The sequence below is a fragment of the Penicillium psychrofluorescens genome (genome assembly GCF_964197705.1).
Source record: "Penicillium psychrofluorescens genome assembly, chromosome: 1".
NCBI classification, from domain to species: domain Eukaryota; kingdom Fungi; phylum Ascomycota; class Eurotiomycetes; order Eurotiales; family Aspergillaceae; genus Penicillium; species Penicillium psychrofluorescens.
Window position 1 is genome coordinate 5,609,358 of NC_133439.1, and position 26,383 is coordinate 5,635,740.

The following is a 26,383-nucleotide window of genomic DNA, read 5'->3' on the forward strand; positions in this document are numbered from 1 at the left end:
ATAGAGGAAGAAGTTGAAAAAGAATAGAAGAAAAAAGTCGTTTCAGACTGATCCGGGTCCTTCATCAAGCGAACATCAGAGCTGACAATGTGGATACTTATCAAGGATAAGAATAAAAGGAATGAATAGAGCCAAAGGTCCCCTATCGGAATATCCGATGGGAAACAAAAGAAGGGCGAAAAAAAGCCAACCGAAGAGTAAAAGAAAAATCATACGTCGCTTGTCACATGAGGGGGAATTCGGCATTACATGATGGGGGTCTTCCGTTTCTCAGCGCTAGACAGCACGAGCATCGGCGTCTTGCGCCGTTCAGGGGCTTGGGCCACAGGACCCTGGCCAGCCACGACGGCCGCCACGGAGGGGGATGACGTGCCCGAGGACGAGGCGGAGACTTGGCCGGAGCGAGCGTCTGCTAGCTTCGAGCTGAAGTAGCCATCCTCGCTGGTGGGGGTTGCGCTGTGGAACGGGCTCTCGGGAGACTTGCGATCCTTGCCTGATTTTTCCTTTCGCTCAGATCCGATGGCGCCGTTGGCCACTGCGCGCAGACTGCCCAGACTGGGTTTGCTGGAGAGGCTACCGCTGCGGACAGTGGCATCATCTCCGTCTGAAAACGTGAATTCTTTCTCGCTCGCTGGCGTGTTCGTACCTCCGCTACTGTTGTATCCGAAGCTGCGATTATCGCCGCGACGCTCGAGTCCTGCGCGGACGAGGTTATGAACGGCGCGGCGCCGTTGACGGGTTGCGAAGTTCTTGCTACCCTCGTGCTTGGAGGTCGGCTTGGCCACGAGATCCTCGAGCGAAGGCGGTCCACGAGGCTGACGGATAGGGTGCTCACCGGCACGATTTTGACCCGGTCCAAATGTTCCAGTGGCCGGCGTGGGCGGGAAAGCAGCAGATCGAGGACCGAACCCGACGTTCGCTTTGGTGGTGTCGATGTTAGTCTTCAAAGCAGGGTTGAACGACGGATTCTTCTTGTGCGCGCGGCGGAACGCGTTAGAGTTCTCATACGGCGGAGATGGAGTGCCATTCGGAGGAGAGACGGGCTGCTGCGGGAAGTGCATCGGCGACTGTGCGGACTCCGCCGGAGGAGAGATCTCTGCACGGAACTGGGGCACCTGCGGGACAGGGGATCGGGTCTGAAACTGGGGCGAGCTATCCTCCCGGGAACCATTGTCCATGATGTAGCTTTGCTGGCCGGTCAGAGGGTTGAAGACTGAAAATAGGCCCGGCTGTCCAGGAACCGGCTGCACAATGGGCTGCACACCTTGCTGAAGTTGCTGTTGATAGAAACCCATGCCAGGAAGAGAGAGCGAAGGAACAGATTGCTGCTGAGGCACGTGCATGCCACCCAGATTCAGACCTTGGAATTGCTGAGCCGCAGCCGTCACGCTGATCAACTGCTGTTGTAGGCGCTGCTGCTGTGCCGCCAGAAAGAGATTGGTCGACATCAATTCCGCGTACATGTTTTCATCCACGGACTGGTCGCCGCCCATATCGATTATCGGAGGGGCAAGCACCTGTTCGGGCAGCATGTACATCGGTCGGTTTTGTTGAGTCTGGTTCGTGGCGTACATGGGCTGCGAGAATCCAGTGCCGGTCGCAGTCTGAGGCACACGATCAGTACCACGGTTAGACAGACCATACTGCCGACCGCTGTCCATGCCATTGCGCTGCTGGTGCTGGGAGGGAATTGTCGCGGATCGGGGCGCAGTGCGCAATCCAGCCAAGAGATGCGAGCGGCTGGTGCGAGGCGTAGAGATTGGGACCTGCGTCTGGAACTCGTCGATGGTGGCTACCTGGGGAGGCATACTCAGGCGCTTGATGTGGGAGCCCTTCCCTCGCGAGGCGAAGCCGGAGCTTGGAACGCCGAGGGAATTGCCATTGTTGAAAGAAGAGTTGTACGTCATTTGAGCAAGACCGCCAGCGTTCATACTCATATTTCGAAAGGGGGGTATGTGCACTGAGAGCTTTTCTCGATCACAGGGTCGTTTCACGGGCGTTTGGGGTCAACCACAAAGCCGGTACTGAGAGAAAGACTGATTAGGTAGGAATTATGAGGTCTATGGCGAGAACTCGGCAAAAGACCGAGTGTCGAAGGGAAGTGTGGTTGCGAGCGTCAAGATGTCTAGCCAGGAGTGAGACAACGGTTAGTCAAGGATCATTTGAGAGAAGATCGACACACTTACCCGATCGCAACGCGATGAATGCAGAAAAAGCAAGTCGCAGGCTCAATGAGAATGATGAATCAAAAATGCCAGTATTATCAAACTGTACAGGGAAACAAGTTCGAGGACAAAGGCGAGGGATAGTCCTGGATGAAGCGACGAGAAGCACGACCGGACGTCCGAAGAGATTAAGCGGGTATCAAAAGTAAGACTTTCACAGAGGATGTGAAAGAGGAAAAGGAAGACAAAAGGGAGGTGCTCTGCACGCCCCAGATGAAACAAAAATAAAAAGGTGTCGACGCGATGCAGAGGCGAAAGGGACTCGGCAGAAGCTGAAACACCGACCCAGCAACAGGGTAGCAACAGACGCTATGGCGAGAAGAAAGGCACGAAAAGCGAAGCTCGGGGCGTTCGCTGTGTGATAATCAATGTCGAAGTGTCCTGGGGGTGGGATCTCGACCAGACGCGAGCCAACAACGGTTTTCTTCTCAGGGGCGGAACGAATCGGAGAAACTATTTGCAGGGGGTTTTGGTGTTTTTTTGAAGAGTGAGTTTTCAAACAAACGACGATGGCTGCCGAGAGAAGGAATAAATGCAGGACGGAAGAGAGGAAAAAACGAAAGAAGTGAAGATTAGATGGAGTTGATGGGGGGAAGGAGAAGAGAGGGGGGTGAAGAAGAAGAGGAAGAGGCAGAAGAAGAAGCGAAAGGGCGAGAACGAGACGGTGTGGGGAACACGTTAGTGCCTGAGGCAGAAACACTGGAGGATCACGAGATCTCATGCACAACACGATCGATCAACAACATCCTCCACGGACTGCTATCCTCATAGTAGTTATAGGTAAGACTGTCCGTGGTCGATTCTTCTTTCATGTTATTCTTGATGGGTTTAGATTTATCATGGTGGCAACCCGGCCCAGCCAGTCCAGCAGCTCCGTTGAGCCCCCACGAGTGATGAGTGTGGCCCTCGTCACACGGCGCCGCCAGTGATTGGATGGCCCCCCTTCGCGCGCTTCAGCCGCCGACGACCTGCGCCAAGTCCCTGCCAGCGAATCAAGTCGCAGTTCTGGCCATTCGCCTAACAGATGATTCGACCGTCAGGCAGAGATGCCTGTCTGACCTGCATCTGGCGGTGCCTAACTCAATATACGATTGTCACTCCGGGTCCGGCCCACGCGACTACGCAAGGCAGAGGCTACCTAGCTTCCCTCGTGCCTACCACCCAACGATCGGCATATCTTACTATTCACTTAATACTAGTCTAGATCTAAGGAGCCCTCGATGGCTCTATCGCGGGCTCACTTTTATCCCTCTTTCACCAATACCTTCGCTGTCGTGAACATCGTGAACTCGAAGCACAACACTCACGTCTGCAAGACCCGCAGCGCGGCCCAGAGGGGGAGGGACACAGAGCATCCAGCCGCTAGCCGCCGGTCTCCGGTGAGCGATCGGCCTTAAGAACGTCTCAAGACAGAGCTACTTGTTGTTCCTACGCACCGATTTGTTTTCTAAAAAAGCAACCTAAATCATAATACCTCCCGGGAGGACGTTGACTTGAAATGAATGCACGCGGATCTGGGTGGACCTGCGGCGGATCTATCGATGGTTTTGGATATATTTCATAAAGACTTGTGCATCTGCGTAATAAACTGTTGTACCTCACGCCCGCTTGTAACATGATAATGGAATCCTAATGACTGTCTAATGACTCGCTCGACTTCCTCTATGACGTTTGCGCATCAATAAGGATCTTACAATGAAGATCTCGGTGATCAATCAGCTCTCGGAATCCCTTATCCACTGCCTCGCCCAGCTTGATCTTGGCTGTAACCATCTTTTCAGGCCTCAGCTGACCTGCAGGTCAATTAGTACATCAATCTCCCCTCATGATGGAAGAACTTACCGTTGTCCAATGCCCGAATCACCTCCTTGAACGACACCTCATCATACAAAGCAGCACCCATGTAATTCACTTCCTTGTATGTCAAATCATTGACCTTGACATTCGGACTGCTCTCCCAAACTGCGATGTTGACGATAGTCCCATGGACTCGGCACGCCGGTATAACTCCGTTGAGCGCAATTTCAACGCCTGCCGTGTCGAAAACAACGTCCACGCCCTTCTTCTCGGTCACCTTAAACACCTCTTCTGGGATGTCTAATTTGCGAGGATCAAAGATGTTATCAGCACCATAGTGCTCGGCGAGTTTTTTGCGGCTATCCATAAGCTCCACAACCATAATCCTCTTTGCGCCCTGCAGCTTGAGGACTTGGATCACTCCGATTCCAATCGGCCCAGCTCCCAAGACCAGCACACTATCGTTGACTTTGAATGGAGACAACTTGACTGCATGCCAGGCCACCGCAAGCGGTTCGATAAGTGCTGCCGTTTCGAGGGAGACATTGTCGGGCAGTAGGTAGTAGTGTTCGGCCGGGGCGACGATGTGATGGGCCATGCCACCACCGTACCCTAGCGTATGGTCAAGCGTATGGTCAGTAAACTATACATGGCAACCATTGGAGAATAACTCACCACTTAGCCCAATGAACCCAATATTTTTGCAGCAATGCCTACATCCTTGCTTGCAGGCTGTACAGTTCTCGTCGAAAATTGTGGGTCGAACGACAGCTCGTTGACCAGGAACAAGATGCTTGACATCCTCTCCAACTTCCTCTATTATGCCGCTAAACTCGTGGCCCATAGTGAGGGGAGACTTCTCTCCAGTGATGGGATGTTCGGTCTTGGGAACCAGAACAGGCCCGGAAGTATATTCGTGAAGATCTATTATCGCATCAGTATGCAGCGTCGCAAGACTACAACATCGATGGAAATTACCGCTTCCACAAATCCCCACATAGGCAGGCTTCATCTGTGATTGCTAGTGTTAGATTTATGCTCTTATCACCACCTGAAAGAATCAGAATTGTCATATTACCTTTACTTCGCCTCTTGTACACTGCGGCTCTTCAAGTTGGTCCACGCGAATATCTCCGCGTCCGTGAAATCGAACGGCTTTCATATTTGTTGCCCAGGAAGAATTGGTTCAAACTGGTTAGATTTAGGAGTATGCGTTACTTCGACGATTTTACCACTGATTATGTTGCGCCCCTCAAGGATTTAAATACCGGGTAGCATTCTCACGGTGGCAAGACGGCGGATGGTTCTGCTATCGCAAATTGACCATATCTTGAAATGTGTGCACAACCCGGTAGATTGAGCTAATTCAAGAACAAGTCTCATGTCAGACAAGTGTGAGCTATGGGCCTCTGACGTCGAGGTGAAATCATCTGGACCAGGATCATAGATAAGAATACGTATGACATCGATCCCCCTGGAAAGAACCAGGGAAATAGGATCTGCCCACGTGTTTCTCATAACTTCATGTCCACCAACAAAGGATCTAGCTATGAATCACTATCACATCATTTTCAAGGCCCTGGTTCCAGATGTTACACGATGGAATATCTAAGGCCCCGTAGCGTTAAGCCAATTAAATGTGGAGAAACTTCAGTCAAACATACCCCGCGCGGGGGTTTGAAAGATGCCGCCTGATTTGACCCATGCCATCAAATATGGGCACGTAATTTTCACTAGGTTTGCGTACCTGGTTCTCGGTGAGAGGGGCTTGAATCCCGTGGAAAGGGCGACTATCATAACTGGCCCGTTATTCACTGACTGCATTCAAATAATGGATTTGCTATCATTCCATTTCATATTTCACTAGCTACCGATCCTATGGTTCGAGCAACATGCACCTAGGACGTCAGAGCCTCGGTGGCACAACACCGTTTGTCCAGATCGATCGAGAGCATTTTCTCCATCAAGGCAACGGCTTTTTATGTCAGTGCGTGAGAATCGATAAGTCGACGCCTGGATTACATACCCTTCGCATTGAGTTTTAAAGATATCAGTGGGATCTCTAGAGTGCCTATTGTTATGTCCAAGCGAACCGTGAAAAGGGTTCGAAAGTCACACTCATGATTATGTTTTGGGCGTTGGGCCATCTCCCGTCCTAGGGTGGACAATATGTCGCATGATTGAGATATTTTGATGACAGTGGCTATAAAATACGGTGGAGAGGTGGCAGCATGATGTCTCGACAGAGTCCTTGATCTTGACAGCCCCGTGTATATTAATGGTCAAAGATGCAGGCCGCAGAAGCGGATAAGGGATCCTGTTATAGTTATAATGAAAGTAAAAAAGGACCACAACGCTATATCGAGTGGACTCGGGCGGGCTAATCTGCTATGTGACATCAGTGGACAGTGATACAAAAATCTAATCATATGACCCGTTCGCAGCGCTTGGAACATACCTCCAAAGCCCAGTCGAACTCAGATCGCTTCGGGATCTCGGGTCTCCACCAACCTTATTGGTCGGGAAAAACAGCCAGCTAGATAACCGCGCCGTCGCCTGGTCTACATTCTCCACACAAGCTTCTTCCAAGGAAAGAGCCTCTACGGCTTGACAGATCAGCTCTGTCCTATAATTAGACTGATGTTTTTGGCCGACTAAATTTGTGGCAATCCGAGCTCGATTGATGCACCTGCTGCTAGATGAGTTAGTTCATTCTCCCCGAGATCGGATTTTGGATTTGGTCATTTACAGTGGACCCGGAATCGCGAACCATAGGTTGGTAGGTACCTTTGTTATTTGGATGACATCACAAAAATGAAGCTAGGAATTACCTTCACACCATGCTAACGGCCGCAGAGAGCTCGATAATTTACATGTTTAGCACGTCCACGAAACTATCAAAGAGGCCATCAGGATAGTCCACGTGCTTAGAATCTGCGACGTCTTCAAGCGCGCCCGACTCGATCACACCACTATCTCCATCCCCGACCGACCCGCCGGACCTCGTACTACCCGAAAATGTCGGTGACAGACATTGCATCACGTCGGTGTTTGCTCCAAGCACATTCTGAGGCATCAGCGGGAGCTGTAGGTTGATCTGCTGGTCGTCGCATTTAGTTGCATGCTCAAATATCTGGTTTTTGAGCTGCCAGATCTCTTCGTTCAGCACGTTCACTTGCGCCAACAGGGTCTCGTGTTTCGCAGTTTCGCATTCTAGAATGCTTTGGATCTGCTTGTGCTCCTTTTTCTTCTTCGTGCGGCATTTGTTCGCTGCAACGCGGTTCCGTTCGAGGTGTCTCGCCCTTTCGGGGCTGACGTCATGACGTGAGATGTAGGGCTTCGAATATCGGCGGGTCTTTTGGGCGAGTTGCGATTGAGGCTTGTATTCTTGGTTTGCGTGGGGATACATTTCGGTGCTAGCTTTTTGCTCGTGCAAGCCTTGAATCAACGGGCCTTTGTCGCTCTGAGATGTGTAGAGAGGATTGAGCCAGAGGCCCGTCGGATCTTCGAATGTTGGCAGCAGTCCATCTGGCGTGCTCGAGAAGACATTGGTCATAGTCGGGGGGTTGAGCAGCGTAGCCATGTTGAGTAGGGAATCAGCGGAGACAAATCAATGTTAGGCTGGGGAAATAGCATCCGACAAGGGGAGATTGGACAAGTCATCTCATATACGATCGCAAAATACAACGCCGGGGGTTCCGGATCAAGAGCCGCAAACTCTCGATAGCACGGAACCAGGGTTCTGATGCAGTCTGAAAAGGCTTGGAAGCAAACGCGGGGTCAGAACCTGCTGCTCTCGCGGAACCAAGGCAAAGACAGAAGAGACGGGCGATCTGAGCCGCCGATGACGCATGGACGGGAAGGCTCGAGCCAAAGAAGGCTAAAACCGGGGTTTCATGCCAAAAGTGCCCGTTTTCGGGTCCAGAATTGTAGAGAAAACTCGATGCGGGAAGGGAGCCGTGGGGGAGAAACTCAAATATAAGTAGAGCGAGAGCGGTTGACGGCGGGTATTGCACGTCGTGAATTCCGGGTTAAAAATGTTCTGTTCAAATGAAGGGCTTGGATTATAGTTTGTTCCAGATGGACAAGACTTAAATCTTGCTTTGCTTGGGCCTAGAAAGTGTGAAACCTGGAATTTAGAGAACAAGATCTTCGAGCACGCTGGAAGTAGGGGCAAGCCAGTCAGTTATGCATCTAGAGACAATAGCTGAATGTCCTTAAGAGCAATTCAAAAGCTATCCCCATCACCAGTTTTCTCAGCCTTGGTGTGTTCCGTTGAGCTTCTGGGTGAAGAGCACGAGCAGGACGGTTAGATTAGGTCCACTGCGGCTGATCTACATTCTGACTGATGTGGATACTTAAGCTTTCCTGCCTGGTATTGTGTGGGATTCTCCACCGCCCAGGTGAGGTGCGATCGGCAGCTATGCTGGACGGATTCGAGAAGAGTAGTAAATCAAAGATTGGGTAATCATTGGCTGGTTCAGTAACTAGTACACGGGTAAAAATAATACATCGCACCGGGGTGGCTGTTCGTCACTATGTACAAGCACACTCGACCATGGAAGACTACAAACGAAATAACACCCCCGCAAAGGAAATGGCAATGTCAGTCAGTCATGCACACTCGCGGACACAATAAAAAATCAAACCAGAAGAGAAAAGAAATCGGGGTATCTGCTGGGCATGCGGAGACAAGACCAGACGGAAGAGAGCTCGTTCATAAAGGAGAAAAAAATCATGCATCCACGGACATCGGGCCAGGAAGTGTAGTCGACTCGGTCTTTAATGGCCGACGCTCCGGTTCGGGCGACGGGCCTTTGCCGTTGAACCGATCAAACTCGAGGGTTTCGGCCAGCTCGGCCGCCATCGGGTCCAGCTCTTCTTCCTTGAGACCGGTGGCCAGCGCCACCAACTTGCGGTGTACGTCGAACTTGGTGCTCACACCCGCGTCTGCGGTTTGCTGCGCGAGGTCGCGAACCGCCTCGTGGCGCGCCTTTTGCGCATTGCAGAGCTGTCGAGCTAGCTTATACCGCGCCATCAAGTCGGAGGAAGAGGGAGAGGAAGCAACCTCGGACACCCGCAGCGCCCCAGCATTAAGCAGTTTGGAGAGCTTCGCATGTTGCAGCTGTTCAAGCAGGGACTCGTAGTGTGCCCTTAGTTTTTCATACCGGCCAACCTGGCTATCGCTGGGTTCGTACTCGGCCTCCTTGGCCGCCAGGGCGGCAACCTGATTCTGAATCTTCTGGCGATCAGACTCCAGTTGCTCATACAGCGCCTCCGGGTTGGCGACATCATCGGAATCTTGGTGGCTGATCTTGGAATTGCCGTAAGTGACTGTAAGCTTCTGGTTCGCCTCCGCCATGATCGTGCCAATCTTGGAAAGGAGGTCAGAGGTCGCAGAGTTATCGGGCAGCAGAGCAATTGTTGGGTGATCCGAGGCTTCAATACCACCTGTGTCGCCGTCCAACTGATCATTTGCCATGGTCACCGAGGACGGGGCAGGCATAATATCATGCTCGGGATTATGAGACCGCTGCGTGATGCTGGAGGTCGTTTCGCCTTTCTTATTCACCATATCACCCGCTCGAGGACAGTGCATGAGAAGCATGTTCACCAGGCGGAAAGCGCCATTGCGCGCGGCCACGAGCGCGGCCGTGTCCCCGTTGGAGTCCTGACATGACAACAGCAGATCGATCTCATCCTGGGAAATTGTCCGAGAAAGCTTATCCAGCAGCACCTCGCAGTAGTACCGCGAGCTTTTCCATTTTCCTTTGCTCCTCGTTGTTTCGGCGATGTGGTGGAAAAGCGTGGCGCCGAACCAGTCCCGGAAGGAGACCGTGTCCAGCAGCAGATCCAACAGGGCCGGGAATGTTCTCTTTTCGTAGTTGTTGGTAAATAGAACTGCGCGAACAAGCGGGGTCTCTTCATGAACCGACAGTGCCTTGACATCAGCTCCTCGTCGGAGTAGATCCTGCACGATCTCCAGGTCACCCATGGCGCACGCCCAGTGGAGGGCTGTGTTCCCCGAATCATCGATAGGTCGGTCAACCTGGAATTGACCCGGTGGCTCCGGCGGCGGGATGCGAGTGGCTTCTGGAGCGTCCCCAACGGTCATAAAATAGTCCAACAGTTGATCGCCGTAAATGATGTGTTCTTGTTCGCTGATGGACATGGCCGCTTCCTCGTTCATCCCGCGCTTCCGCTTTCGTGAGTGGCCGCCGTGCTGAGACATTTGAAGCATATCCTCATCTGCCACCATGGACGATGAATCGATGGTGGCTCGCTCGATGGATTCGTTGTCATCAAACTGGGCACTCATATCGTAGTGATCATGCGGGAGGGTTGGCGGGCCCATGCTTCGTTGAGGCTGAACAGCATTGAAGACGGCCTCTGATTTTGCAGCGGCGCGACTGGCGGCTGATTTTCTCGGTGCTCTCGGTTTGGATGGCGCAGATGAATGCTTTGGAGCGGGTGGGGGGCTGCGATCTCCCGGCACGTAATCGAAGATGGCAGTGAGTTTGCTCAGGATATTGTTGCGTTCCGCTAGCACGCGGCCTTCTGGGAGGGGTATCCATGTTCCTGGTTGATCGGATTAGCAGGCAAGAAGAGGGCCCCGAGTGGGCACAACACGAACCCTGGTATTTGCCGTATCCACCCTGCACCTTCTCATGCACGCCCTTCTGCACCTCCCTTTCGAGAATTCTCGTTCTTGCCGGCTTGTCGAATCCCGCCGCTTTCAGGATATGGGTCGCATTAATCCAGTCATCCGCCCTCCTGCGCATCACACTATCGTTGGCAATTTTGAATTCATACACGGGGACCTAGTAACAGCAGAGTCAGATCAAGCCATCGAGATCATTTGGAGGCACTTACACCACTATAGGTGGCCGAGTAGATCGAGTCCATCCCCGCCATGATGGGCGTGGTAAGCGGCTATAGGCGCCAGGCAGGTTCCGACTAGAAGCAACCCGCGACGATCCACAAGTCAATTGAAGTAAGAATGCTGGAGTGGGCGCATTGCCTTGTCCCCGAAAAAAGCAGCAAAGAGGGCACAGATTGGTGGACCGAGGGTGAGGCGTCCTCCCTCACGCGACGTGACACGCGTAAATGGATTTTGCCCCGTTGGTCACCTGATCAGCAGTCATGTGATCCGGTGAAGGAAGGAACTCAGGCAAGGAAAGCACTTCCTCCAGTTGTCCAGTCTCTGCCCTCCACACTTTGCCATTGTGCATCGACTGTCTGCCACAATGACCCTCTCCGAGTCGCTGAAGAGTGCCGTGGGCTTTGGGGAGAATTCCGGTACGTGGATTGGCGACCGTCAACCTGCCGACATGACAGCAACTGACACCTTTGACCTCGCAGCATCCCGCCAGGAAATGTCCGAGGCCCGTCTTCCCATGCAGTACCGCGACTCATGTGCGCATCTCCTGATTCCGCTGAACCGATGCCGACAAGCAGAGTACTACCTTCCCTGGAAGTGCGAGGTGCGATCTACAATCATGCTCACCATGACTCCCCGTTCACACATGACTAACTGGTTTCTTCTATAGGATGAGAGACATTCCTACGAGAAATGCCAGTACGACGAGTTCAAGAAGCGGTTGGCCAAGATGGACGAGCTGCGCGCGGCCAAGGACGGCGCTCGGAGCAACTAAACAACGGAGCGACGGAGCTTGCGGGGAGATGGTCCGGACTGCTAGTCAGGCCAGCCGGCCTTGTATATAGAGACGTGGAGAGATTGCGGTGGAATGTTTATGGGTTTGGGCTTTTCCGCTACGCCCGCCGACTGGGATCGATGGTGGTCCTCCAAGATGCCTCGTCCCCTTCCGTCAGATACCTAATCTAGGCACATTCGCGGATCTTTAGTGCACTGTAAGTGCATCTTTTCAAGTTGAAATCCAATCAATAGTTATGGAATTTACCAGCCACTTCTATAACTGTCAGCCTCGTATATTTGATCAGACTGCGGTATTATTTGCTGGCTGCATGGCCCGGGATCCGAGTCCTGCCGTCGGCCAGTCTGTTTCACCGCGCGTTGCGCTGCAGGCGCACCAATCTCTATATACATCGTACATAACTAGGAAACATAACTAGTATACATAACAGTTTATAATCAGCGTCACACTCCAACACGAACGAGCCAATTGATTCCTCCGTCACATGACCCATCTGCTTAGAAATCGAGTATCTTCACGCCCCGCCGGGGAGAGAGCATGGGAAATTTCCCCCACATCGAGAATTGAAAAGAACCCGACCGAAGGCCATGTGCTGACGGGCCTGATCTGTTCACGGTTACTGTCGCGGTCGTTGCGGAAGGCTGTCCGTACCCAACTCTCACTGCCACAAAGGAAAAAGTGCAAATTGGAAAAAATGGGTCTTTTGTATGCGCATCATCCTCTCTACTGCTCCCGGGAACACCACTAACCCTGCACCACAGAGCACTCGGCACCGCGCTGGAATGGCCAGAGGCGAAGAAAAAGGCCCCCCAGGTGCGCCAGTGGGGGATCGAGGTAGGGCTCGAATCAAACGGCTGGAAATGAAAGTGCTAATGGGTGAAAGCAACTGCTCGCAAACTGGAATAGAGCAAAGGGCAAGGAGCGCGATGCTCTTCTGTGGGGTGACGAGGTACTGTCCTCTTATTCAGTGTGCCTATTCAGCAAGTACCGCGACTGACAATTGCAGGTCGAATATCTCGTGGTAGCCCTCGACGACGGCGAAAGAAAATCCCGGCTCTCCCTCGCCCAAGCGGATATCCTCAAGTCACTTGCCCGAGACGAGGCTTTGTGGAAGACAGGCTCCTGCAATAATAATAACAACAGTGAACAGTGAGTTGGGTCGACTCGATGATGGACACCAACACCTGACATGTACTAGTGATGGCGAAGATCCGCCTCATTTTCACCCGGAATTTGGGAGGTTCATGCTGGAAGCGACTCCCGGTCGCCCGTGGGGCATTGGGTTTAAGGACCTGCTCAAGGTGGAATCCAACATGAAGTGGAGGTAAGTCACTTTCAGCTCAATGAATGACGCTCATTGACGAGCCGCCAGACGAGAGGTCGCCAAAGCGCACATGGCATCCAACGAATTTCCGATTACTCTCACCACATTTCCACGCTTGGGAACCAAGGACGATTATATCCAGCCATACTATCCTCCGTCCGGCCCAGCGCTTCGCTCGCAGTTTGTTCCAGACGAGATTGCCAATCCCCACATCCGATTCCCCACTCTCGCAGCCAACATTCGATCACGACGGGGGCGAAAAGTGGAGCTGAATGTGCCTATATTCAAGGATGCTAATACGCCGCGACCCTTTAAGGACCCGACGGTCAATTACGATCTTCATAAATGGCCCGAGGATGACGATGTGCGCAATGGTGCTGCCAAGGATGATCACGTCTATATGGATGCCATGGCATTTGGAATGGGCAGTTGCTGTCTGCAAATCACCTTTCAGGCCAAGAATATGACGGAGGGCAGACGACTCTATGATCAGTTAAGCCCATTGGGCCCGATCCTGCTTGCTCTCACGGCGGCGACTCCCATTTACAAGGGCTTCCTCGTGGACACGGATGTACGGTGGAACCAAATCGGAGGAGCAGTCGATGACCGGACTCGTGAAGAACTTGGCGAAGCTGTGAGTTATATGACCATACGCTCATCATGATTCAACTGACAACTGGATAGCCTCTCAAGAATGATCGGTGGAGGATTCCCAAGTCCCGATATGCCTCGAACTCGACTTATATCTCACAAGACCCTCGGCTGCGGAAAGAGTACCTTGATCCAGATCTGGTCGTCGACGAGGGCATCAAGAAGCGGTTAATGGACGGCGGCATGGATGAACTGCTAGCCACGCACTTTGCACACCTCTTCATCCGCGACCCATTGGTCATCTTCTCCGAGGATCTGGAGGAGCTCGACGTTAACAAGGCTGACCATTTCGAAAACCTACAATCCACTAATTGGCAGCACATGCGCTTCAAGCCACCGCCACCAGAGTCCGATATTGGCTGGAGAGTCGAGTTCCGGTCCATGGAGATCCAAATCACTGATTTCGAAAACGCCGCGTTCAGCATCTTCATCGTCCTCATTACCCGAGCCATCTTGAGCTTCGATCTCAGTTTCTACATCCCCATCTCGCGGACCACCGAAAACATGGAGACAGCACATGCCCGCAATGCCGTCCTGGACCAGAAATTCTATTTCCGCAAGGATCCCTTCCCCCGACGAGCACCGAAGAACGCGCCTTTGCCGAATGGTGCTAGTGCTTTCTCCTCTGCGACATCTTCCGCCGTCAACACGCCGCCTCCCTCTCCGCCTCTCGGTCCCGTAGAGAGCGAGTACGAGCTCATGACTATCGCGGATATTGTCAACGGCTGCTCTGACGGGTCATTCCCGGGGCTGATTCCACTCGTGGAGTCGTACCTCAACAGTGTGAACGTAGACGTCGAGACCCGCTGCTTCTTAGCCACATATCTCGATCTCATCCGCAAGCGCGCTGACGGCACGCTCTGGACTGGCGCGCGATGGATCCGCGAATTCGTCGCCAAGCATCCATCCTACAAGCATGACAGCGTTGTATCTGAGGAAATATGCTATGATCTGGTGAAAGCGGTCGAAGAAATGACTGGCAAGGAGGGACAGCAGGGCTCCGTGGGGTGGGAGATGCTTCGCGGCAGAAAGACCTAGAGCAGATAGAGTTTGTGTGGATGGATGTCTGAGCATATTTCTAAAACATAGATGGAGGAAGGCCTTTTTTACTCTTGTCATACATTTGGGACGTTTTGTCCTAGCATTTCACCTTTTTTTCGCATAGTATGTTTCAGATATTGTTAGCCATCCTAGCAGACCGAGGGCGTCCAGCCGTGATGACCGGTTGATATTCCGGTTCTTCAAGCACATCATCACCATATCGCATTGCGTCTTCTGCCAAATCACCACAATCCCCTCCACGGAGTGCAAAGTGTGGTCTCCATTCACGACCAGGATTATTCTGGCTGGACTGTAACCCCTCAACTGGTTCCAATCAGAGAAGAGCGATTTGGATCCCATGGCCTCGAAGCAATCCATAGATAGAATGGATGGGGCACGAGCGGGGAAGCATCTCATCTCACAATCCGCGACAAAGATTGCGAGGGGGCGTAATCACTTCCAACGCAGTAGCCTGGATTGCGAAATCTCTAGGGCCAAATGCTTCATAGTGCCAACGTGGAGCGTTAGTGCCACGAGGAGCGCTTTAGTAACTTTAATAAGGGAGTATCCGCTAAGACCATCTCTCCCTTCCAATTTATCTACGAACAAGTTCAGTGAAGACATTATGTCCGACAGTACGATCCAACGTGTAGCTATCATCGGGGCTGGCATCAGTGGCGTTGTCAGTGCAGGCCATCTCCTCGCCGCAAAAATAAACGTCACAGTCTTCGAGAGAAGCAGAGCAGCCGGCGGGGTGTGGTAAGGATTTCCATTGTTTCCAGGATTTACCAATATGCTAACAAATGTTTTTAGGCTTTATGATAAGAGAGTTCCTATCGAAGTTCAGTACCCATGTATCAAACCGTCTGATGTGGAGAAGTACGGCCAAGATGAACGTGATGAGAGGGAAAGGCAACATTTGATACACGCTCCACCGGGGTTTGTATGAACTTGAGTATTCTACAGATAGGAAATGCTAATGAAGACACTAGGCCCTGCTATGAGAGTCTCACGAACAACGTGTCAACTCCATTACTACGTACAACGCTTAATGCTTGGCCAGAGGGAACTCGGCGCTACGTCAATCACCGTGTGCTCAAGGACTACATCCAAGATACCTCCAGGCGAGCAGGTGTTGATGCTGCAACGATTTATGGCGCTTTAGTGACAAGGGTTTTCAAAAATGGACAAAAGTGGCACGTGGTTTGGAGCTCATTGCGTGAAGATAGCCATACAAAAAGTGTCGTTGAGCATCAACAAACAGAAGTGAGGGACACACACTTAAGATGCTTTAATTTAGATTGCTGACACATAATCTAGATATTTGATGCGGTTGTGGTGGCATCAGGCCATTACCACACGCCAATGATTCCGGATATCCCTGGACTAGCTGAAGCAAAAGCTAAGTGGCCGTCAAAGATTACACACTCAAAATCCTTTCGAAATGCAGAAGGGATCGAAGGAAAGGTATTGGTTGAATCCATGAGCTTTACCTGATCTCATCGCTAATTTTCCAACAAGAACGTGCTTTTAATAGGCGGGGGTGTATCTTCAGTGGATATAGCCCGAGAGATTAGTCCAATCGTCCGGACAGTATATCAGAGTACCCGAAATGGTGCATTTGATGTCCCAGCCAGCGCACTGCCAAATAATGCGACGAGAATTGAGCAAGTGGCGTCATTTGAAATGAATTCAACAGATACAGCGTCCCCGAAGGCCCACTTACCTCTTAATATTCGCCTCAAATCTGGCCAAATCCTCAATAACATTGACAGAATCGTTCTCTGCACAGGGTATCAGATGGTTCTGCCATTCCTTCCAGAATATACCGACCACGGCGAGCCGGTTGCCTCGCCCGACTCGGTGATTGTGACAGATGGCACCCAATTTCACAATTTACATCGCGACATATTCTTTATCCCAGAGCCAACCCTGGCCTTCGTGGGTGTTTCCTTCTACACGGCAACATTCACTCTTTTCGAGTTTCAAGCCATTGCAGTTGCAGCAGTGTTTTCTGGAGCGGCGCAGCTCCCTTCGGTCGAGAGCATGAGGACGGAATATAAAACCCGAGTTGAAACTAAGGGCCATGGGCGAAGTTTCCATTCACTCAAGGGTGAGGAAGTGGACTATGTTAAGCAAATTATGGACTGGGTAAATAGAGATAGATTTGCGCATGGCTTGCCGTTGATTGAAGGACACACTGCTTCTTGGTTGGAAGAAAAGAAACTACAAGTCGAGAGGCTTACGCTGATCTGGCAAGGAGCTATTCCGTATGGGAATACACTCGAAGCCGCCTCGGAGGTGGGAGTTTCAGCCTAAAGCTCGAAAGAAGCCAGACGAGGATGTAGTTACTACATAGATGTGTATTTACGTTTTGAGACTAGCCCTTCCTTTTTTGTGTCTAAGGTAAAATAGACATTGAGACCCTGCGGATTTGTTTTTGAAGGCCACCTAAAAGTGGGCATATTTCCAGTTCCAAATCTCTCACAGTTCTTCGACACATTGCATTGAACAATTCCTCGAATTATTGTTATGATTCTGATTTGGTGGAGGGAAGCATTTGCATAGCAATACCGTGAGGCCTGGCATCATTCGCACTGGCTATGATGATCATTTTCCGTGAGACGACACCTGCACTTTAGGACCCGATCTTGCGCTAGTAGAAATAACGGCAGAGATCCACACTTCAATGCCGCTCGGATATTATTGCGTGGTTGTGAGGTATGTGACCATCCGCGCAGAAATGGCGCGAACAAAGCTGGTGATCATTCGACTACAGCTCGTAGGCGAGCCGCCCTCTACTTTTGGCAAGACCCCGAGAGTCTGAGCAAGGATTCCTCTCCACTTTTTAGGAATTGAAACATTAAGCCGCGCAATCGTGCGAGGACGTCCAATGCACTGAACACGTTGGGGCATCAGCTTCTTGGCCAAGCTCCGATAGCCGCACGTCAGACCCGAGAGGACGCGCAGACATGCAGATCAGCAAGCCATGACGTCCAATGTGGAGAATCCAAAATACTAATCCTCCAGCTAACTATTCACCTTATCTTTTATTTGTTGTTGACAATGATTAGCAACTCAGGGTAATGACAGCTAAGTTTCTGGATGTAGCATTTTACACTCCCTGAAATCAAAAACTTGCTGTGCCACTGTGAATAGATAGCAGTCCAACGCTAATGCATCAGTAGATTTATCAGGATGGCATCGCGTCCTTACTCGCTTCTCACTAACTATATTAACTAATGCAACTTGAGCTTTAGCCCCTATCACGTTAGCGGCATTACACCATCTATCATTTCCCCTTTATGCCGCTGTAGCAACTTCGTGCCGTGCGCTTTCAGAAGCATCGGTGCTGTCGAGGTTTTGGCTTGTAACGTTTCGGTGACGAAGATGGCCAGTTGCATCGTGTTCTTCATCCCAGCTGGAGACTTCTTCTAAAGGAACTTTGACCAGTCTATGAGTGGTACCGCCTCCTTCGAACTCGATAACAGTCTGACGAAGCTTATAGTGTCCAAGCTTTGGGCGAAGTTTGACCCAGAAGAGGAAATAGACTCCGCAGACGGCAACACTAATGGCATTGAAAAATCAGTATATCTGTTTTCGATTCCCTTTTTTGCTGGGTATTTTCATTCTCGTCATGCCAGTTAAGAAGGTTTGATGTGTGAGGAAGCGGAAGCTGAGTCGGATATACTCACATTGCAAGACCAGTGGCACAATACGTTGCGTACCAGAAACTAACATCTCCGCCATCCGGGCCAGTGCTGGGAGGATACCACGGCATCACCAACATATAAATATTCGAGATAATAGAGAATCCCACAGCACTATCCCATGCTTTGTAGCCAGAGGGCCCAAGACCGAGCTTGTTACGACGCCAACGGGTCACAAGCAACCCAACGCTGAGCAGAAAAAGGAAGAAGTTGCCGGGATACAAAGCCAGATCAACGACTATGTGGATTCGATAAATAGTCAGCAATGCCACAAGTATAGTAGCTTTTTTGAAAAACAAACCAAAGTTGAAGGCGTCTCCGAAAGGAGGAGCGATGATCAAGATAATTGTCAACCCCCACTTAACCAAGTAGGGACCGAGAGGTGTCGCGAAAGGCCAAGTAGATGTCCAGAATCTTGTGAATGGAAGGACACCTTGCCTTTTTTTTTTTTATCCAGGTCAGCATCTCTAATAATGAACGCAAAACGTAGAATAAAAATACTATAAACTCGTACCTTCCACACTCGCGAAGCACTCGAGATTGTCCAACCAAGACAGCAAGTAAGTTACCAAATGCGCTGAGGCAAATGAGGAAATTTAATGCTCTGGATGCACCACCATTTCCAAATACTTTCTCAAAGAACAAGCTTGCAGCAGTTACTTTTGATGCAAGGATCTCTTCCTTGGTTGCTGCTGCAAAGTAAGCTACATTAACAAGAATATAAAGCACCGCAACCAATGTCAATGACAAAGGGGCACTCCAGCGGAGGGTCTTCGTAGGGTTCTTGACCTCATTCACGACGTTGAAAGCATTTGCATAACCGACGTAAGAATAGATGACTTTCATTAATGCGTTCGTTGCGCCATAAGGAGTGGCCTCAGAGCTTCCGGAAAAGGCATTCTTGAAGTTGGCTGCAGGATTCTTCACACCTGTGTTTCCTCCCAAGACGACCAAACCGGCAATTGCAAGAAAGATCAGAGTTAGGAGTTTGATAAAACTGATTGCGTTTACCAATCGGAGTGACCACTTGGTGTTGAATACGAGGCCTGTTTTTGTTTAGTAAACGGAAGTATGTAACTAACTAACTAACGCAAAGGATAAAGGCTTACACAAGACAGCCACAGTGTATGATGCGATCGCCACCCCTTTGTACTGCCAATTAGTACCGGTAGAGTCCCCTAGCTTGAACAGATACTCGGAAAGAACTATGATTATATTAACGTTTAGTATTTCACGTTTCACGGAGCGCGTGTACTCACCAACTGCATTGCTACTGCTGAATGATAGAATCACGGTTTGCATCGCGAAAACGGTCGGAAAGAAATAGAGCGGTCGCGGGAAGGCCTGCTCGAAGTATACCACTTCCGAACCTGATCGGCTAGGAAAGTACGACGCGAATTCCAAATACACGACAAGAGTGCTGAAGGCCATCAAGTATCCTACAGTCCAGTAGATAAATGCCAGGCCAACTGAACCAGCACCCTCCAAGACGGTGGATGGTGTTGAGAAGACCCCCGTACCAATCATTTGGCTCAGATTTAGAGCTATGATGGTCGCTGGACCAACCGAGTATCTCAGCGGAGACTTGATCTCTACAGGAGCACCACTGGCCTCCTGATAGGTCGGCAGTGACGAGTTTTCACCAGCTTCATGAGTGTATGTCAAACTGCCCGACTCAATGTTCTCGGTGTCTGTGACCTCCTGGATGCTGCCCTTCCCACTGTCACCTTGGCTTGGAAAAAAGGAAAATCCCATGTTGCACTATGGATCGAAGCGATAGATGGCGGCAGTGGAAGCGGAGAAACTGTGACCCATAGGAGCCAAAAGCACTAAGCATAACTAATGGAAAGAGTGCAGTCGTCTAGTTATATACTGAGAGCTTTCACGAGCGGAGGTGTTGCTTCGAAGCTCATTATCGCGATTGATTACGCCATTCTGCCACTAGCGAACAAATCGATTAGACCGCGCGGCAGCCCTCACTCGAGCCCAAGATTTAAACCCCTCAGCTCGGCCATGAATAGAGACGCCCTGGACGGTAACTGCCCTGGCCCAACCCTGGGGTTGCTTAGATCCGTTTTGGGTTACCCTCAACAACACGATGGAATCTTGAAGCAAAACTGTATTTGATGACTTCTGTTTTGGTAATGACTAATTAAGCTGGTCTTCGGCGGAGAATAAGTGCCTATGCTTTAAAGTGATTGTGCCATGGATATGTTATATTTGTCGATAGAAACTTATATTTAGGGCCATGTCAGGAAGCCACCCGGGTATGTGCCACTAGCACCACAGGGTGTGTCTAACAATAAGACCCCAAATTTGTATCGAACGTCACACTAGGACGTATCCGGGACTAGGGTGCTGTGCGGATGACCGCGAATATGTGTTCTGCCACAATGATTTGTCCCAGCGTAAAATTATCGTTGACCCTCAAACACTAAAAATTCAGGTTATCATCGACTGTGAATACGCGGACTTCTTCCTCGAGTCCTTCGGGGGCTTTTTATACAAAATATGGGGCCGTCAGTAGTGCTCAATAGCCAAATGACGATTTTGCAGAGTTGCAGCAAATGGTACTATCGATGGATATCTGACTGGGTACATAGACTTGAGAACGCTAGCACGGGGAATTTTGTACTTGTAATCTCATACTAACTCAGTGGGATGACTTATAGAAACTGTGATGCTGAAACAGTTTTTCTACATGATCAAATGCCCTATTAATCCAACAGCTTCTCATCCTCAGTCGGCCTTTGACAAGAATCCGCCAACCCGGTCACCTTCCACTCGCCATTCAATCTATGCAAGATAAAAAGGTCCACACCAACATGATCAACGACACCGTTGATTTTCGCTCGGAACGGCGCCCACACCGCAGCAAGGTTCCCAGCCTCGTGCACTTTCACTTCTGGATCCCAGATGCGTTCATCGATCTCGTCTGTAACGCTGGCGACGTGTTCAACGAATGACCCGATCGTGCAAAAGCGCAGAATTGTTGGTGCTGGAGGCGAGAGGGACATGCCACCTGCTCGGACGCAGTACTTTTCAAAGTCGACGCGGGATTTGCTGTTTAGTGCTGTGAGGAAGCCCTGGGCCGCGGCGATTATGGCGTCTGTCCCTGGGGAGGTAGATGAGGAGGTTTCTAGCCGAGGAGATGGTAGTGTCCAGCACATTTTGAATACTTGTTGTGATAGTAATGAGCTCAAGGCATTTCTCTGGAGATCGATTCGATTGTTCGGTTCTGTTCTGTCCCCGTCATCGACAGACATCCCTGACGGCAGCAACTGACTAGCTAGACCCTTACTGAACGCCTACCACAGATCAATATCGTTACCGTTGCAATATTTTGGTCCAACCGCCCTCTCCACCCTTGTATGACCCTCATGACTGGTATAATCCGGGTTTGTGTAGGACAAAGGGGTGGAGTTCGTGTCTCACCCGCTAACAGAGTCTAGGCAGCTAACAGTTATGGAGCGTACCGTTACCTCTCTTCTTTTTCCTTCCTTCGGCTCGGATCTATCGGATAGTTATTCGTGCTAAGCTGCTTTATTGTTCTTCAATGATTATGGTTACGGGTGGATCTAAACAGCAGTGACTTGGCATAACTTTGTGCACGCACTTCGATCAATAGATGGTATAGGTTAATCTCAATGCCCCTGTATCTTACGACATCCACTGAGTTGCTACGTATAGGCTACGTCAGTCCGCCTTTGACCTAAGAGGAGCAACGAACTTCATCTTTCCAAATCCTTCAAATGGGTCTTGATATTCAGCCTCATTTTGTTCCTATTCCAACGTATTTTCCGGTTCTACTGACCCAAACGACGGTTCTCAACATCAAGTTCAAGTTGATGGTTCTCAAATGCTGTGACCAGTTCCGAGGTCATCAACCCTGAACACCCCCGCCGGTTAATCCTCGGTGTTATTTTGGAGACAAGCATCGACGACCTAGGCCAAAAACAAACACAGTCCCGCTGCACTTAGACGCTCTGGAATGGCCTTCTCCACATTTTCGTTCCCGAAACAAGTAAAAGATGGCCTCAACAAAGCCCCGGCGAAACCCGCATCTCTCCCCCGCTCGGGACAAGGCTTCTTCCAAGGCCCGGATATGCCGGTAAGCCCATTAATATCGACAAAACTCTCTAGAACTCCAATTCATCGGCTTCCATCAGGTTTCGCTAAGCCGAGTGCCGATCATGAACCCTTTCTGGCGAGCCCCAGAATGGGACCCTGGTCTTTCCCCGCAAAATCATCATTATAGTCCCCGTCAGTCATGATGGTTAAAGGTGGCTGTGCGGGCCAGCGAGCAGAGTGAGAGTAAATCTGCACGATAATCATCATGTTTCGACTGGCAGTCAGTTTTCTTTGCTTTTGTGCGGCAGCATTCGCAGCGAACTCGTCTCCGAGAGCGACGGTCCGTAATGGCACCTACATCGGGGTGCGAAGTACGACATACGAGCAGGATTTCTTCCTGGGTATGCCGTATGCACAGCAGCCGCTTGGGGCTTTGCGCTTTACGGTCCCGCAGTCGTTAAACGAGAGTTGGGACGGGGTGCATGATGCTAAAGAGTACTCGGATATCTGTGTTGGTTACGGGGTGAGTACTGCCTTTTTTTAGAGGGATCGGAACGCCTACTAACCGATCCTATCCAAGACGGACTCGATCTGGTATCCTCAGTCTGAAGCATGCCTAACACTGAATGTCATCCGCAGCTCATGCGTTGATGAGAATTCCAAACTGCCCGTGGGTGTCTGGATCCACGGTGGTGGATTCGTTGAAGGGTCAGGCAGAGACCAGCGCTACAACACGTCTGCGATGGTTGAGAACTCGTACCGAATTGGTAACGTCTTTTTTATTGTACTACTAGAACCAAAACTAACCTCTCACAGGGAAACCGTTCCTCGCCGTGACGCTCAACTACCGACTATCTGCCTGGGGGTTCATTAGCTCGAGCCAAGTCTGGGGATCGGGCAACACCAACCTGGGACTGCGCGATCAGAGACTCGCTCTCAAATGGGTTCAGGAGAACATTGGCGCTTTTGGCGGCGATCCGGACAAGGTAACCATCTGGGGCGAGTCCTCGGGTGCCATGTCCGTAGGCTATCACCTCACAGCATACGGCGGGCGCGACGACAAACTCTTCCGAGCGGGCATTATGGAGTCTGGAGGATCTATTAGTGCCAGCCCATCCAACTACACAGGCTTCCAACCCCTGTACGATAACCTGACAGCCCAGCTGAATTGCTCGAATGTGGTGGACTCGCTACAGTGTCTGCGTAAGGTTCCGTTTGAACAGCTCAATGCCGTTCTCAACGGTACAGATGGGGAATCTGAGTACAGCTTTGGGCCTGTGATTGATGGCGACTTGGTTCGCAATTGGGGAAGTATCCAGCTGGATAGGCGCGAGTTTGTCAAAGTGCCTATCCTCATGGGCAGCAACACGGATGAGGGTACTGCGTTTGGGCCGGTGGGAATAAACACTACGGAGCAGTTTTATGAGTATCTGACTGGTAAGTGAGATATTTTTGTAAGTCAATTCGGTTGACTGACATGAACTTAGATGGTGGTTTCGGGTTCCAAACGCCACCATCTGTGGCATCGCGCATCCTGCAACTATACCCCGACATCCCATCGGAAGGTATTCCCGCATTTCTAGGCAATAAACGCGTACCATCAATGGGATGGGAATGGCGCCGCACCAGCGCATTCGCAGGTGACTGGACAATGCACGCAAACCGACGGCGACAATGCGAGGTCTGGAGCGAGACGGGGACAACGGCATACTGCTACCGGTTCAACGTGCACTCAGCAGATGTACCATTGGTGGATGGCGCGACGCACTTTGAGGAAGTTTCCTTCGTTTTTCACAACATCGCAGGTCTGGGATATCACTACGGCAAGCCGTTTGCGGGCGTGCCGCAGTCGTATATCGATCTCAGTACGATGATGACCAGCATGTGGGCTTCGTTCATTCATGACCTCGACCCAAACACGGGTGTGGTCAATCGATCGGTCCACTGGAGTGTTTATGACAGTGACAAGCCGCAGGATCTTTTTCTGAATTCGAATACCTCTAGCCATATGGAGGCTGATACCTGGCGGAAGGAGGGGATCGAGTATATCAACTCGGTTGCCAAGGCTTTTTGGCGGTAGTCTGAATTATTTATGTGTTGGAACTCGACCGATGGGAAAGAGCATAGTTGTGCTTAAGGGATGAGTTGGTCTATGTTGATACGAATGTTGCTGCATATGTGCGATGGACTCAGGAGCCTGATGTATCTAATTGCAATATTACCACCACAGCTCTAACATTTAGATAGTAAGCCGCAGTCAAAGAATCTAGCAGCCTGTGATATCTCGATCTTTTCTACAATAATAATATACTTTCGACAGAGTTCTAACCTGTCGAGCCATTCAGCTACGATGTGCTCCTATTTAAAACGTCCTGTTGCCAAGCCCTTAATCCCAATTTCTTAGGCAGGCATGGCACAAGACGCCAATGCCACATTTTAAGTTAACTGATCGACTATCAGATCACCTTGAAGCGGGTCATACATTTTCTGAACTAGCTAATTCCGATTTAGGCAACAGGTCAAGAATGATGGCTGTCACACCTTGAGTCGGAATGCGGGAAGGAAAATCTCGCAAGAATGCCATGCAGCAACATACCCCCTGGCATAAACCCAGAGTTGATCTTCTATTCGTGACTATTTCGACCACCGGCCGGGGAACAGGTACGATCTCTGGAACCAGCGGAGATTCAACCATGGAACCAAAGAAGGGTGAAATTCGGATCCGAGATTCTGCAGTCGGCCGATCGATCAGATTAGTCAGAGATCTGAGAAGATGGCAGATGTTGTTCTTCGAGGAAGCAGGCGAACGAAGCTTTCGGATGAAAAATGCAACTGTTAACGGCATTTGAGCGAGCGGATAACGCGGATCGAGAGTGTTGGAGCCGGTATGCTGTACAGTATCGAATACGCATTACCTTCCAAGGTACATACATACATACTGTACACAGTTTCTTTCTCAGCCCCGAATGTCAGATCCATTGACCTACAGTAGCTTGCTGACACCACCCCACCCGCTTTCGTGACTATTGACAGCGCGCCGTCGCGCAGGATCCATCTTGAACCGTGTCAGCACTAGGTCTGAGAGAGAATGACGTGGCTCCCCTCCCGTCAGATTTATGCAAAGCGAAAATACCGCTTATCAGGCACCCACTACGGTAAGAAAGGAGCAAATCTCCGCATTGAACCTGGCGCTCATCCTGCGATGCCGAGTCAGGGTCCCCGAGTCCCCGAATCCTGCCAGCTCACCAAGCCGTCGCCCTATCCCGTACATATCATAGTATTCTTCATCTGTCCAGATTGCACTACTACTGGTCTTTACTAGCAGACTAGGCCCCTCATCATCTCTCCGAAGCACCAAACTATAATCAATAGCGCAACCCAGCAAGTGGGAATTCGGGACGGAACCCCACGGTTCACCGGCGCTAGCGGCGGAATGCGCGCAATCGGACGGCAGTGTAAGCAATCATGTATTTCGGGCTGCGATCGTGGCGCGATTAAGTATGATTAGGTTGATCTCAGATCGATAGTTTAGTTACACGAGTAACATACGAAGAAAACGCAGAGAAGCCGAAGAACATTGGGCCATGCCCGACTAGGGTTGGGGCCGAGGGCCCGAGAGCACGGGTTAATATCGATCCACCGATCCTAGTCCTGCAATCTCTGCAGCGATCGGTCCACCTGCAGTACTGGCTGAGGTGTAGATGTCTGGAGTAAATATTAACCTGCAGATGAGAACGACTAGAATACATCTGGTGATCTAGTCGTGATATACTGCTCAGAAAACAGACCAGACGACTAGTACCCCTCGGGTTCATCACCCACAAACTCCTGAGGAGGCCATTGCGCGATCTCCGACGCGCTAGGCAAAACTACGATGCTGCCGATCGC

The 26,383-nt window shown here is 50.8% G+C and overlaps 7 protein-coding genes across 7 annotated transcripts; 2 read left to right on the forward strand and 5 right to left on the reverse strand.

The window, feature by feature from the left end:
* Positions 1–245: 245 nt before the first annotated feature.
* Positions 246–1,937, reverse strand: PFLUO_LOCUS2133 (uncharacterized protein; the record flags this gene model as incomplete). Its single annotated transcript, XM_073779242.1, has 1 exon — positions 246–1,937. The coding sequence occupies one exon, from the start codon at positions 1,935–1,937 to the stop codon at positions 246–248; it is 1,692 nt and encodes a 563-aa protein (XP_073636216.1).
* Positions 1,938–3,887: 1,950 nt separating this feature from the next.
* Positions 3,888–4,673, reverse strand: PFLUO_LOCUS2134 (uncharacterized protein; the record flags this gene model as incomplete). The annotated part of the gene is made up of 3 exons (XM_073779243.1): positions 3,888–4,018; positions 4,068–4,634; positions 4,667–4,673. The coding sequence occupies 3 exons, from the start codon at positions 4,671–4,673 to the stop codon at positions 3,888–3,890; spliced, it is 705 nt and encodes a 234-aa protein (XP_073636217.1).
* A 2,218-nt stretch (positions 4,674–6,891) lies between these two features.
* On the reverse strand, positions 6,892–7,605 carry PFLUO_LOCUS2135 (uncharacterized protein; the record flags this gene model as incomplete). The annotated part of the gene is made up of 1 exon (XM_073779244.1): positions 6,892–7,605. The coding sequence occupies one exon, from the start codon at positions 7,603–7,605 to the stop codon at positions 6,892–6,894; it is 714 nt and encodes a 237-aa protein (XP_073636218.1).
* A 1,152-nt stretch (positions 7,606–8,757) lies between these two features.
* On the reverse strand, positions 8,758–10,937 carry PFLUO_LOCUS2136 (Transcription factor mbp1 (MBF subunit p120); the record flags this gene model as incomplete). Its single annotated transcript, XM_073779246.1, has 3 exons — positions 8,758–10,601; positions 10,657–10,843; positions 10,896–10,937. The coding sequence occupies 3 exons, from the start codon at positions 10,935–10,937 to the stop codon at positions 8,758–8,760; spliced, it is 2,073 nt and encodes a 690-aa protein (XP_073636219.1).
* A 1,455-nt stretch (positions 10,938–12,392) lies between these two features.
* On the forward strand, positions 12,393–14,711 carry PFLUO_LOCUS2137 (glutamate--cysteine ligase; the record flags this gene model as incomplete). Its single annotated transcript, XM_073779247.1, has 7 exons — positions 12,393–12,403; positions 12,460–12,532; positions 12,582–12,647; positions 12,705–12,847; positions 12,897–13,022; positions 13,071–13,656; positions 13,707–14,711. 7 exons carry the CDS (start codon positions 12,393–12,395, stop codon positions 14,709–14,711), a joined length of 2,010 nt encoding a protein of 669 aa, XP_073636220.1.
* Positions 14,712–21,141: 6,430 nt separating this feature from the next.
* PFLUO_LOCUS2138 (uncharacterized protein) lies at positions 21,142–21,594 on the reverse strand (the record flags this gene model as incomplete). Its single annotated transcript, XM_073779248.1, has 1 exon — positions 21,142–21,594. The coding sequence occupies one exon, from the start codon at positions 21,592–21,594 to the stop codon at positions 21,142–21,144; it is 453 nt and encodes a 150-aa protein (XP_073636221.1).
* Positions 21,595–22,760: 1,166 nt separating this feature from the next.
* PFLUO_LOCUS2139 (uncharacterized protein) lies at positions 22,761–24,575 on the forward strand (the record flags this gene model as incomplete). Its single annotated transcript, XM_073779249.1, has 4 exons — positions 22,761–23,018; positions 23,076–23,262; positions 23,312–23,932; positions 23,983–24,575. The coding sequence occupies 4 exons, from the start codon at positions 22,761–22,763 to the stop codon at positions 24,573–24,575; spliced, it is 1,659 nt and encodes a 552-aa protein (XP_073636222.1).
* Between the last annotated feature and the right edge of the window lie 1,808 nt (positions 24,576–26,383).